General features: G+C 44.0%; 1 protein-coding gene across 18 annotated transcripts in view; it reads right to left on the bottom strand.

Moving 5' to 3' along the window:
- Positions 1-13,695, bottom strand: part of mlip (muscular LMNA-interacting protein) — a 224,656-nt gene that overhangs the window by 93,490 nt on the left and 117,471 nt on the right. For 12 of the 18 annotated variants that reach the window (XM_085996506.1, XM_085996503.1, XM_085996502.1 and 9 more), the window contains 4 exons: positions 4,407-4,478; positions 4,229-4,315; positions 4,055-4,114; positions 595-639 (listed from right to left, as the gene is read on the bottom strand). In XM_085996506.1, the coding sequence (XP_085852632.1) occupies positions 595-639; positions 4,055-4,114; positions 4,229-4,315; positions 4,407-4,478 (264 nt within the window). The remainder of the gene's footprint in view (positions 1-594; positions 640-4,054; positions 4,115-4,228; positions 4,316-4,406; positions 4,479-13,695) is intronic. The other 6 variants (XM_085996504.1, XM_085996496.1, XM_085996501.1 and 3 more) reach the window with 3 other exon arrangements.

Here is a 13,695-nt window from a genome sequence, read left to right as displayed (position 1 = left end):
TGATATTAACTGCCTCAAAAAACATAATTCTATTATCATTTGCGTTAAGAAAAGTTACAACTTTCCTTTTTACTCTTTTAAGCTCTTAATAACTTGTGTTCCCTGATATTCGATACCAGCTGATGTTGGCTGGACAGTTGGATCAGCAGGAACTTGAAGACCCCATAAAGTCAGAAATAGATGTCATTATGCATGAATGAGATTTATGTTTTTTAAATGGCATCCAATGAAGTCCAAACCCTGGAGCTCATGTCCCTGGATGGGAACAGGGGTGGGGTATCTTCCTTCCATGTCATTCATACCAGTCATATTTGCTGGTGGTCTTGAATGACCTGCCATCAGTGGGTGTAGGTCACAATGAAACATGTATGTTTTGTATAAAGCACATCAGCACACAGTTATTTGAGGGAAGAAAGTAAACCTTCCCAGGTAGATACTGGCAAGGTTACTTTTTTGTGGCATGGCACAGCAGAAATAAAACAACTGTAATCCTACATGGCCTCATTTTGAGTACCGAACACTCGACATATCCTCTCTAGCAACTCAGGAACTTTTGACTGTTCTCAATATACACCACACCAAATGGAAACTCACATATTTGGTTTCTCTCCCAGCTGATTTCGGTATGGGACTAACAGGCTGGAAAGAAAAAAATATCCAAGAATTACCTCTCAGCTGAAATGGAGTGGGAAGGTAGCAATCTCTGTTAATGGTAATTGAGGCAATTACTGAAGAATGGTTGAAAACAATTACTAATCCACTGACTTCACAATAGATCAGCAAAACAAAAGCGAAGACTGAAAAACCTTTCCTAAGAACTGCAACTTATTACAGAGACCTGAAATGTAGACTTCAAAAGACGATCTAGTATGTATAGTTACTGGCAACATGTATGGGCTAACACGGTTAAAGAGTATTCAGTTTGCCTTAAACAATTCTCCCCATAGAATTTTTTTTTTGGAACATTATTTTATGGTTTGCTAAAGATTTTCCCTCAAAAAGAGCTGTAATGGTGAGCTTCTAGCTTCTGAACAAACAGCACAACTAATGAGTTTAGATGTGGTGTGGAGATGCCGGTGTTGGACTGGGGTGGACAAATGTAAGAAGTCACACAACACCAGGTTATAGTCCAACAGTTTTATTTGAAATCACAAGCTTTCGGAGCGCTGCTCCTTCGTCAGGTGAAGTGGAGAGATGCATAAAGACACAGCTTATACAGTCAGAGAATGATGATTACAGGTAATCTTTCTAACTGCCATTTATCACACCTCAGCAGAGAGATAATCACAGCAATCAAAGGTGTGAATGGTGTCCAGACAGGTCAGTCAGGAAAACATTACATCAAAGAACAATGAGGTGGGGTCACAAGGGGTCAAATGTTGCAGATGCTGGGGTCTGTATGAAAAACAAAAAACAGACAAAAAAACATTTTTTTTTGCTGGAAATCACAGCAGGCCCAGCCGCATCTGTGTAGAGAGAACAAGCCAACGACGACTCGAGTCTGGATGACCCTACGTCAGGTGGGGTTACATGTAGCGTGACATGAACCCAAGATCCCGGTTGAGGCCGTCCTCATGAGTGCGGAACTTGGCTATCAGTTTCTGCTCTACGATTTTGCATTGTCGTGTGTCTCGAAGGCCGCCTTGGAGCATGCTTACCCGAAGATCGGAGGCTGAATGTCCTTGACTGCTGAAGTGTTCCCCGACTGGGAGGGAACACTCTTGCCTGGCGATTGTTGCGCGGTGTCCGTTCATCCGTTGTCACAGTGTCTGCATGGTCTCGCCGATGTACCATGCTCCGGGGCATCCTTTCCTGCAACGTATGAGGTAGACAACATTGGCCGAGTCACATGAGTATGTACCATGTACCTGGTGGGTGGTGTCCTCACGTGTGATGATGGTATCTGTGTTGATGATCTGGCATGTCTTGCAGAGGTTGCCGTGGCAGGGTTGTGTGGTGTCGTGGTCGCTGTTCTCCTGAAAGCTGGGTAATTTGCTGCGAATGATGGTCTGTCTTTATGCATCTCTCCACTTCACCTGATGAAGGAGCAGCGCTCCGAAAGCTTGTGATTTCAAATAAAACTGTTGGACTATAACCTGGTGTTGTGTGACTTCTTACAATGAGTTTAGACAGCAAGCTGAAGTAGGAAAATCAGTCATTTCTGTCAGCAAGAGACACACACCTCGGTGAATTCGTGTGTCCGAGGATTAATACTGGATCAGATGGACCGGGATGTAGCAGGCTTCTGCAGCAGGCAGTACATCGGTACTTCTACAGTTCATCAGAGAGGCAAGGATAATGGGACTGCTACAGCACAGAAGAGGGGAGAGTTCAGGAGGGGGGGTCAGCACATTTTTTTTCTGATGTCCCGTGGCTCTAAGGGTGTGCTTGGGCATGAAAGAGAAGATTATGTTCATACTGATGTTTCCAAAAAGCTAAGCAATTTTAATCATGATTAGAAAGGAGGGTTGTGAGCAGAGATTCTGCCTCAAGGACACAGGTTGCTGCAGTGCCACCCACTGGGTCAGGGTATGCAGATACATGTGTAGGATAGGGTGTACCTGTAGGAGTTAGTAAACATTATTAAGATTCTATAGCCATTTTTGTATAACTATAATATGTGAAATTGTATGTTAAAAGCCTAAAAGCCTGTATAAAATGGCGAATAGCTAAGAGCAAAGCAGGATGGGATTATGCCAACCTGACTAAAAACCTCTGTTTAAAATTACTGAAGTAACGGAATGTAGTGCTAAGTTTATGGAGATGAGGAATTCAGCAATATTATGCTTAAAGAGATAAAAACTAGAGAGTTAGATAAGAGTTGGAGACATCCTTCATTGGTACAACTATAGGATGGACAGACTGTTTTGGCAACATTCTAGGAAGTATTCTGTGAAAAGTGAACATCTGAGATAAGGGTACTTTGTTATGCATAGAGAAAAAGTCAGAAGGATCAACAAGGTTATAAGGTGGCTAAGAAGGAAGCAAAACTTTTTACCAGATGTTAGAGGGTTAATTACTGCCACGTAGGCAAAACAAGAGGGAAAAGGGTATAAAGATGCAGGTTTTGAACATCGTAAGCGCGCACCGTGTAACCAGAGATTGATAGGAGCTTCGGTCAACAGAACACAGCAAGATCCCAAGGAAACGCGCATCGGTCAACAGAACACAGCAACATACATTAGGAGACTTGCGCCGCGATCACTCGGAAGGAACGCCGGGGCTCGAACGAACAGACTGTGACTATCTTCTTGTTAAGTGTTACTTCTTTGTACTGGATGTTTAATGCTTAATAAACCTGTTTTACTGATACACAATATACCTGTACCCAGAGTGGTTTGTGGGACAAATTATTTTAAGAGCTTTTGAAAGCTACACATGTATGAAGAACCAGGACTGAGCTGCAGTTTGTGTTTTAGCCGGTCCCATTACCTGACTTCTTATCATTGTAACTGTCACAGTGCCACCTACTGATGTAAGAATTATTGTGTAGAATGCCGTGAGCCACCCAGCAAATTTAAAGTATAACAGATATAAAAAAGGCATAAGAAATAATTTAGCGCCTGTTGATCATTTAAAGCTTTTAGCTTAGAAGAGGTGAGTTAATAATAACAGCCTGACGCAAAAATAAAACTAGATCAATGAAAGTAAGATTAAGAAAGAATAATTATTTTTCAACGGCTAGTTATACAACAACACAGGCCATCAGAATCAAAAGGTTAATAACCTGGAATAATATTTAGCAAAGTATGTCAACCACAGAATTTTGAGGAAGTAAGGAATTAAATTTCAATTGCAAGTGGAATATTTAATTTGAGAGATTTGCCAGTGTGACTAAAAACATTTAAAGAGTGAATCAGCATATGGACACGTCTCTGATTGCAGTTTGGTTGAAACTGACTTTCATTTGTGCAAAAATGTATCATAGCTTGTGCTTTTTTTTCTAAATCAATTTTCTTCACCAATTTTCTCTGAACAATTTGCGTCAGTACAAACAATGCTACTGCCCCCACCATGCAGCTAGATGCAAGTTCATGCATCGTCACTCACGTACTTTGTGTGCTTCTGAATCCGGCAGCTTCTGCAAGGAATGGGGAGTCGAACTCGAACAGCGCTAGAAGAGGGGAGGGTGAAATGTGAGGACACGGTTAGAGGTTCGTGTGTGTTTGGTGGGAGTAAGGTGGAAACAGGGGGAAAAAAGTAAATGTTTGCTCAATTCTTTCATTACCATTGGCAGTGGATCCTCTAGTAATTGTTGAATAGTAGCATACAGTTCCTCAGACTGCTGCCTGAGATTCTCAGATTCAAACAGGAACTGTGTAAAGGTAAACAATGTTATGCACGTTAATTGTACAACCACTTAACACAAAACTAGCAATAATAATTAATGTGTCGACAGAGCTTACTTGTGAATGGGTTTCCTCTGATGTGTTGCGTGCTGTAGATTCCTCGGAGTCACTGATTGCTTCATCAATGGCCTATTAAAATGTAATGCAAAATCTTTCACAAACAACCCCGAAAATAGCCCTGTGGATCTGAGGGTCTACCCTGATTAAAAAGAGGTACGTCGCAATCATTTACTCATAAACAAACCCCGCGGAGTGTTTTCAACCCTGCGCCCCTTCATTCCAAGGAAATACACTGTAACAGTCAGTGAAAATACCCATCCGTTAATTGGGCCATCCTGAGACTTGACTACTAATGGGGCTTTCTTCCCTAAAAGTCTGCGTACATGGAGCTAAACACAGGGGTAACCTAGATGGGCTGAGTGGTCTTTCCTCATTCTTTCCTTATGTTCTTTGGCATTGCCTTGTGCTGAATAATAGGAGGCTTTTAACTTCAGATTTACTGCTGCTGTTAAAGATCTTGTTCAGTGATAATAAGAATTTTAAGAAGCACTTATGATAGATTGATATTCTATCATTTTACTCATCTTGTCGCAGGTGTCCAGGGATGAGTGAGACTATTAAATATCGATCTAACACTCCAATTTGCATTATTCGCCCCTGACTGAACACATTCCAAAGAAATGTCCACGGCCCTAGCCGCCCTACAACCAGAATGTTTCACAGAGTATTTGATTAACTCTGTCTATACTCATTCATATAATCTTCAATCTCTTGCTTAACTAGATATTTATAAGCACTTTTTGAAAGGAGTTACAGTAGGAGTTAAAACTATCAAAGCAAAAAAGGGCCCAAGCTTCTTCAGAAAACTAAGAAATAAAGTAAAAAAAAGTGAACATATGAGAAACTGAAGAAAATGAGCAAATGGAAACAAATTAAATGGAAATAGAAGAACAAAGGTAAAAGTGAAATCAAGAGGGGCAAAAGTAAAACAAAGTATATTGAAAAGATCAAACAAAGGACAAAGTAAAATGGAAATATATAACTCAAAAAGAATAATACAATTTTGTTTAAAACACATCTTATTACAGAGGGAGCAAAGAGAGAGAAACCTGTTGAACTGGATCTAACAAGCCTGGGACTAGTAGGAGTTGCAATTCTCCAATGGGTATCTGATGTGATGGGAGGTTCCAGTGTTTAAAGCTGAAACATTAGCCCAGATTTTGCTGGAGAGGACATGAAGTGGGGACACTTCATATGCCCTGGATAACCATGTGTGCAGGAAGTACCGCCAGTTGTTTGAGCTCAAGCTCCAGGTTTTGGAGCTTGAGGAGCAGCTGGAATCACTGCAGTGTATCCGGGAGTCTGAGAGTTTCCTCAAACGTACGTTCCAGGTGGTCATCCCACAGCTACAGGAGGTGAGGGAATGGGTGATCACCAGACAGGGTAGGAGGAAGACACAGGTAGTGCAGGAGTCCCCCAAACCAGTGGCACTCGCTAACCGGGTTTTCAGTTTTGAATACCGAGATGGGCGACGACTCCTTGGAGGAATGCAGTAAGAATCAAATCCCCGGCACCACGGGAGATTTGACTGCACACAGGGGGAAAAGAAAGAGATAAAAAAAATACAGTAGTCATAGGGGATTCGATAGTTAGGGGCATAGACAGGCGTTTATGTAACCACAAATGTGATTCCCGAATGGTGTGTTGCCTCCCTGGTGCCAGGATAAAGGATATCACCGAGTGGGTGCAGGACATTTGGCAAGGGGAGGGGGAACAGCCAGAAGTCATGGTCCACGTTGGATCCAGTGACATAGGTAGAAAAAGTGTTCAGGTCCTTCAGGCAGAGTTTCAGGAGCTAGGAAAAAGATTAAAAAACAGGACCTCAAAATTAGTAATCTCAGGATTACTCCCAGTGCCACTTGCTGGTGAGTATAGAAACAGGAAAATAGTGCAGGTAAATGTGTGGCTGTAGAAATGGTGCAGGAGGGAGGGTTTCAGATTCTTGGGGCATTCGGACCAGTTCTGAGGGAAGGGGCATCTGTACAAAATGGACGGGTTGCACCTGAACAAGGCCGGGACCAATGTTCTCGCTGAGAGGTTAACTAGTACTGTTAGTGAGGGTTTAAACTAATTTGTCAGGGGGAGGGGAACCAGAAAATAGCAGAAAGGAGCAGAAGTGAGATCAGAGGACAGAGAGATATAAACAACAGCAAAATTGGAAATATCCTAAAAATTGTAGAGACCAAATTGAGGAAAATAGCAAAAGAGATGAAGGAGGTATTAAATTGTATGTACGCCAATGCCCATAGTGTAACAAATAAGGTTGGTGAGCTGCAGGCACAAATTGCTACATGGGATTATGATGTGGTTGCATTAACAGAGTCATGGCTCAAACAAGGCCAAGAATGGGTTCTTAATACTCCTGGTTACCAAGTATTCAGGAATGATAGGGGGCGATTTTGCCAGCCCCGGGGAGGCGGGTATGGAGGCGGGACTGCCAGGAAAATGGCAGAATTTGGGGGAGGGTGCCCAACCCCAACCTGCCTCCATGCCATCTTGCCAGGAGACGGGTAGCCGTCCCATGCTGGGTCCCATCTCCTTGGAGGCAGGAAGAGATTAAAGCCTATTAACTGCCTGTTAACGGGCAGAAAATAGGATTATCCCCTTTTTGCCCTCACAAGTGCGGGCTTCCCGACGGCTAAAAAACCCGCCAGGTCAGCGAGGCGAATACTGGGTCTGCGGGGGTCGGGAGGTGCCAAAGTGTGTTGTGGAGGTGAGTGATGGGTGCAAGAGTGGAGAGGTAAGTATCTGAGGTAAGTGCAAAGTGTTAGTAAAAGTGTACTTACCTTTGTTTCTTCCTGCAGGCTTCAGCCGGTGTGTATGCGGAGTCTCGCACCTCCGTGTTGCAGATGACAGATGGCCGTTGCATTCTCCAATGCAACAACCATCTAATTTCTGTAAAAGAAAGAGGTTTGATGAGGTCTTGAATTCAAGAGCTCATCAAACTACAGAGAATGTCAGTGTTTGACAGCTTCACAGAGCTGTCAAACAATGACAATTCATCTGTCAAAATTTTTTGATAGATGAAACGTCGTACATTGACATTCTCTGCAACCAGCTTTCCTTTAATTGGCCTGCTAAGCCCGCTGGGCGGGCTTAATAAGGTCAATCAAGGGAAAATAGCATGGGTTGGCCACAAATCAATGGAGGCGGGACATCGACCGCCAAGCAGCAGTCCCGCCTCCAACGTGCCCCCATTGCCAAAATCGCCCCCATAGAGAAGGAAAAATAGGAGAGAGCGTGCCCATATTGATTAAGGATGATGTTACAGTTCTAAATGGAAAGGCTATACTAGATGGTTATGGACTGAATCTATTTGGCTTGAGTTGAGGAACAGAGGGGGAGCTGTTACATTGCTGAGAGTTTTTTATGAAGCTCCAAACAGTGAGAAGGAGACAGATGAACAAATTTGTTGGCAATTTCAAAGTTGTGTAACAAAAAAAGAGTAGTAATATTAAGAGACTTTAATTACCCAAATATAGACTGGGACAAGCATAGTGCTAAGTGTAGAGAAGGAGATGAATTTTTGGTATGTGTACAGGAGAACTTTCTCGATCAATAGGTCTCCAGTCCAACAAGGAAGGAAGCAGTGTTGGATCTGGTTCTGGGAAATGAAGTAGGACAAGTGGAGTGTGTTACAGTAGGAGATCTAGCTAACAGTGACCACAACATAATTCTGTTTAAAGTATTTATGGAAAGAGACCATAAAGTATTGAAGGTAAAAATGCTCAACTGGGGAGGAGCTAATTTCAGTGATTTAAGGGACCCAGCACAGGTAGATTGGAAAAGGCGATTGCAGGGTAAAGCAGTAACGGAGCAATGGAGACATTCAGGGAAGAGGTAGCTCAGGTACAAACTAGACATATTCCTTTGAAGGGACAAGGTAGAGCATCCAAAGCTAATGCACCCTGGATGACAAAGGAACCAAAAGTTAAAATAAAACAGCAAAAGGTGGCTTATGACAAATATCAGGAGCAAGATTCAGTTAATAACCAGGAAGATTATGGAAAGTACAAGAGGGAATTGAAAAAGTTAATGCGGGAGGCAAAGAGAGGTTACAAGAAAAGATGAGCAGGCAACATTAAATTGAACCCTAAAACATTTTATAAACAAATAAAGTGCAAGCGGTTAGCTAGGGAAATAGTTGGGCTTATTAAGGATCCAAAGGGAAATCTTCATGTAGAGGCAGAGCACATGGCTTAAGTATTAAATGAGTGCTTTGCATCTGTCTTCACAAAGGAAGTGGATGATGTGAAGGTTACACTAAAAGATGAGAGGAAAGTTATGGACAGGATAGTAATAGATAGAAAAGACGTACTATAAAGATTAGCATTACTGAAAGTTGGTAAGTCACCTGGTCCGGATGGAGTGCATTGTAGGTTGCTGCAAGAAGCAAAGATAGAAATAGCAGAGGCATTTGTCACAATCTTTCACTCCTCATTGGATACAGGAGTAGTCCCGGAGGGCTGGAGGGTTACTAATGTTATACCACTATTCAAGAAAGGGGAGAGGGATAAATCAGGAAACTTCAGGCCAGTCAATCTAATATCGGTGGTGGGGAAGTTATTGGAAGCCATTATCAGGGACAAAATAAACTTTCAGTTGGAAAGGCATGGGCTACTCAATAGAGCCAGCATGGATTTGTTAAAGGCAAATCGTGTTTGACTAACTTGATTAAATTCATTGATGAGGTAACAGAGAAGGTTGATCATGGTAATGCAGTAGATGTTGTATATATGGATTTTCGGAAGGCATTCAACAAAGTGCCACACAGGAGGCTTATTAAGAAGATGGAAGCCCATGGAATTAAGGGAAAAGTGGCGGTATGGATACAAAAGTAGCTCAGTGGCAGGAAGCAAAGGGTGGCGGTGGATGGATCTTTTTCAGACTGGGAGGTGGATTGTAGTGGTGTTCCCCAAAGGTCAGTTTTAGGTCCATTACTCTTTTCAATTTTTATAAATGTCCTAGACTTGGGTGTAGATAAAGTTTGCAGATGATAAGAAACTTGGCAATGTAGTAGATAGTAATGAGGGTAGTTATAGGCTTCAGGATGACATAGACAGGATGGTGACATGGGCAGAAGCATGGCAGATGGAGTTCAATGCACATAAGTGTGAAATGATGCACTTTGGGAGGAATATGGAAAGACAGTATATACAGTACTATAAATGGCACGATTTTGGAAACTGTAGATGAGCAGAGACACCTCAATGGTGGCAGGGCAAGTTGATAAGGTGGTTAAAAAGCATATGGGTTACTTGGGTTTATAAATAGAGGAATAGAATATAAAAGCAAAGAGAACATACTAGAACTTTATAAATCACTGGTTAGGCCTCAGCTGGAGTATTGTGGACAATTCTGGGCCCCACACTTCAGGAAAGATGGAAAGGCCTTAGAAAGGGTACAGAGGAGGTTTACCAGGATGTTACCAGGGATGAGGGACATCAGCTATGAGGAGAGGTTGGAAAAGTTAGGATTGTTCTCTTTGGAACAGAGAAGGTTAAGTGGTGACTTAATAGAGGTTTTCAAGATGATGAGAGGTTTGATAGAGTAGAGAGAGAAAAACTATTCCCTCTGGCGAGTGGGTCAATAACCAGAGGGCATAGATTCTAAATCATTGGCAAAAGATTGAGAGGGAAGTTGAAGAGAATTTTTTTCACTCAGAGAGTTGTCAGGATCTGGAACATTCTACCTTAGACGGTGGCGGAAGCTGATTCCATAAATAATTTTAAAAGGGAGCTGGACAGGTACTTGAGGAACTTACAGGGTTACGGACAAAAAGCGGGAATGTAGGACTAAGCACGACTGCTCTTTGAAAGAGCCGGCACAGGCACGACGGGCCGAATGGCCTCCTTCTGTGCTGCAGGTTTCTATGAGTCTATGACTACATGGAGCACACAGGCTGCTGTGGCATCAACAGCAAAAAGTACCAAATATTAAACCATCCGCAAACTCTACAATTTCTATATTATAAAAGTGGCCATATATATGGCAGTGACTTCACGGCTGCAATCTCATCTCTAGTTTTAAATTATGCCTGCAGACCAAATGGCCTTCACTCACATGGTCATTTGAATCTGTTCAATAATACAGGCTCACCATTCATCATATGCACTGTGCCCTGTTTAAACTGGAGTGTATGCCAATGTCACTGCCTTATTTTTGTTTAGATCTCCATTGTCTGGTTTTTTGACAAGTCTATCAGAAAATCATTTTTTCACTGATAAGGTTTGAAAAGGAATACTCGATGGTAAACTGCAAACAACACTTTAAAACTCAAAGGCAGGAAATTCTTTCACTCATTACCATCAGCATCTGGTATGTTGCACCTACCCCTGCTGGTCAGACCAAGTAATTACCTAATGATGGTCGTTAGTAGAGCAATCGATACATGGAATAGAGTGCCACCTATTGCAATGACAGAGACTGGAATTTACATCGAACCTTTAACATAGTAAAACGTCCCAAGGCGCTTCACAGGAGTGTTATCAGATAAAATCAGGCTTTAAGGAGGGAAGAGAGGTAGAGAAGTGGAGAGGTTTAGGGAGGAATAGCCAGAGTTTGGAGCCTAGACAGCTGAAGGCACAATTGCTAATGGTGGAGCGAATGAAATCAAGGATGCGCAAGAGGCCAGAATTGGAGGAATGCAGAGTTCTCGTTGGGTTGTAGGGCTGGAGGAGGCCACACAGATAGGGAGGGGTGAGGCCATGGAGGGAACTGAACACAAGGATGATCATTCTAAATTAGGGGTGTTGCTGGACCCGGAGCCAATGTAGGTCAGTGAGCACAGGGGTGATGGGTGAACGGGACTCGGTGTGAGTTAGGGCACGGGCAGCAGAGTTTTGGATGATGTCAAGTTTACGGAGGGTGGAGAGTGGGAGGCTGGCCAGGAGAGTGTTGGAATAGTCGAGTCTGAAGGTAACAAAGACACAGATGAGGGTTTCAGCAGCAGATGAGCTGAGGCAGGAGCAGAGATGGGCGATATTACAAAATGTGGAAATAGGTGGTCTTAGTGATGGAGGGGATATGGGATTGGAAGCTTGAGAATTCATACCAATATTGCGAACAGACTGGCTGAGCCTGAGATAGTTGCCAGGGAGGGGGATGGAGTCGGTGGCTAGGGAACGGAGTTTGTGGTGGACGCCGAAGTCAATGGACTCAGTCTTCCCAATAGTTAATGGGAGGACATTTCTGCTCATCCAATACTGGATGTTAGGCAAGCAGCGTGACAAATCAGAGGCAGTGGAGGATTCGAGAGAGATGGTGGTGAGGTAGAGCTGAATGTCGTCAGTATACACGTGGAATCGGACATTTTGTTTACGGATGATGTCGCCGAGGGGCAGCATGTAGATGAGAAATAGGAGGGGTCCAAGGATAGATCCTTGGAGGACTCCAGAGGTTAATGGTGCGGGAGCGGGTGAGAAGCAGGAGAGTGCAGTCCCACCCAGCTGGACAATAGAGGAGAGGTGTTGGAGGAGGATGCTGTGGTCAACCATGTGAAAGACTGCAGACAGGTCAAGAAGGATAGTTTACTACGGTTACAGTCATATAGGATGTCATTTGTGGCCTTGATTAGGGTAATTTCAGTACTGTGGCAGGAGCAGAAACCTGATTGGAGGGGTTCCAACATGGAGTTGTGGGAAACATGGGCACTGATTTGGGAGGCAACACGTTCAAGTTCGTTGAAGAGGAAAGGGAGGTTGCAGATGGGGCTGTAGTTTGCGAGGACAGAGGCGTCAAGCGTGATTTTTTGGGGGGGCAGTGATGACGGCAGATTTGAAAGAGAGGGGGACAATACCTGAGGAGAGGAACCATTTATAATATCAGCTAACATGAGAACCAGGAAGGGAAGTTGCGTGGTCAGCAGTTTAACAGGAATAGTGTCAAGGGAGCAGGAGGTGAGTCTCATGAACAAGATGAGCTTTTTTTAAATTTGTTTATGGGATGTGGGCGTTGCTGGCAAGGCCAGCATTTATTGCCCATCCCTAATAGCCCTCGAGAAGGTGGTGGTGAGCTGCCTTCTTGAACCGCTGCAGTCCGTGTGCTGAAGGTACTCCCACAGTGCTGTTAGGTAGGGAGTTCCAGGATTTTGACCCAGCGACGATGAAGGATCGGCGATATACTTCCAAGTCAGGATGGTGTGTGACTTGGAGTGGAACTTGGAGGTGGTGGTGTTCCCATGCGCCTGCTGCCCTTGTCCTTCTAGGTGGAAGAGGTCGTGGGTTTGGGAGGTGCTGCCGAAGAAGCCTTGGCGAGTTTCTGCAGTGCATCTTGTAGATGGTACACACTGCAGCCACGGTACGCCGGTGTTGGAGGGAGTGAATGTTTAAGGTGGTGGATGGGGTGCCAATCAAGCGGGCTGCTTTGTCCTGGATGGTGTCAAGCTTCTTGAGTGTTGCTGGAGCTGCACTCATCCAGGCAAGTGGAGAGTATTCCATCACACTCCTTCCTTGCGCCTTGTAGATGGTGGAAAGGCTTCAAAGGGTGTAGTAGAGTTAGTAAACCTTCTTTAAAGAAAGGCATCATGGGTTGATCACTTGGGTGAGAAACGAATGTGAGAAAGGCAATTATTATGTTTGGCATTACATTGATCAGCTTTATCGCATCTGGCACTTTGGTCTGCGGTGTGGTTTGGTAGCAGTTTCTTATTCTGCTCTGTCAGTATGTCATTGATATAGAAGTTATCTGAATAGTTTAAATGTTCTTCAATGCAGGGTAAAGGGAGTGGCAAAGGAAGTCACAAGGACTGTTGTGCAGAAGGACTCTGTGTTTGTGCTCGGGGGCAGGAGTGTGAGGAGGTCAGTGGAATCGCTGAGCTATGAGCTGATTCCTGACACCTCTGGCTGTACGGTGTTGAGCTGGTCCTCCTTCCTCGGCTGCTTCCTCTCCTTCCCCCAGGTCTGCATCATCTGATGAGAACTGCTGCTGCTGCGTCTCCTCCAAATGCAGGCCTCGCTGTAACGCAATGTTATGAAGTACGCAGCACATCACAAGGATGCGAGAGACTCGATCTGGAGCATATTGTAGGGAGCTCTCCGATCGGTTGATACACCTGGTCCTCGGCTTCAGCATCCCTATGGTGTGCTGAATAATGATCCCGGTGGTCCCCTGGTTTCTAATATACTCGTGTTGATCAGGAGTGTTATACAGATCCCCTCAGCCCCTGTATAAAATGGGGGGGGGGGGGGGCGGGGAGGGGGGCGGAATCCATATTTTTATCTTTAAAAGGGGAACTGACCTTTCTTTGAGGTTCCAGGCCACTTCTGTCACCTGGAGTCTCCCAATG

The sequence above is a fragment of the Somniosus microcephalus genome, chromosome 9 (genome assembly GCF_052327205.1).
Source record: "Somniosus microcephalus isolate GS21.2 chromosome 9, FLI_Smic_1.0, whole genome shotgun sequence".
NCBI classification, from domain to species: domain Eukaryota; kingdom Metazoa; phylum Chordata; class Chondrichthyes; order Squaliformes; family Somniosidae; genus Somniosus; species Somniosus microcephalus.
The sequence above is the reverse complement of the archived record's forward strand: the minus strand, read 5'-3'. Positions and strand labels throughout refer to the sequence as shown.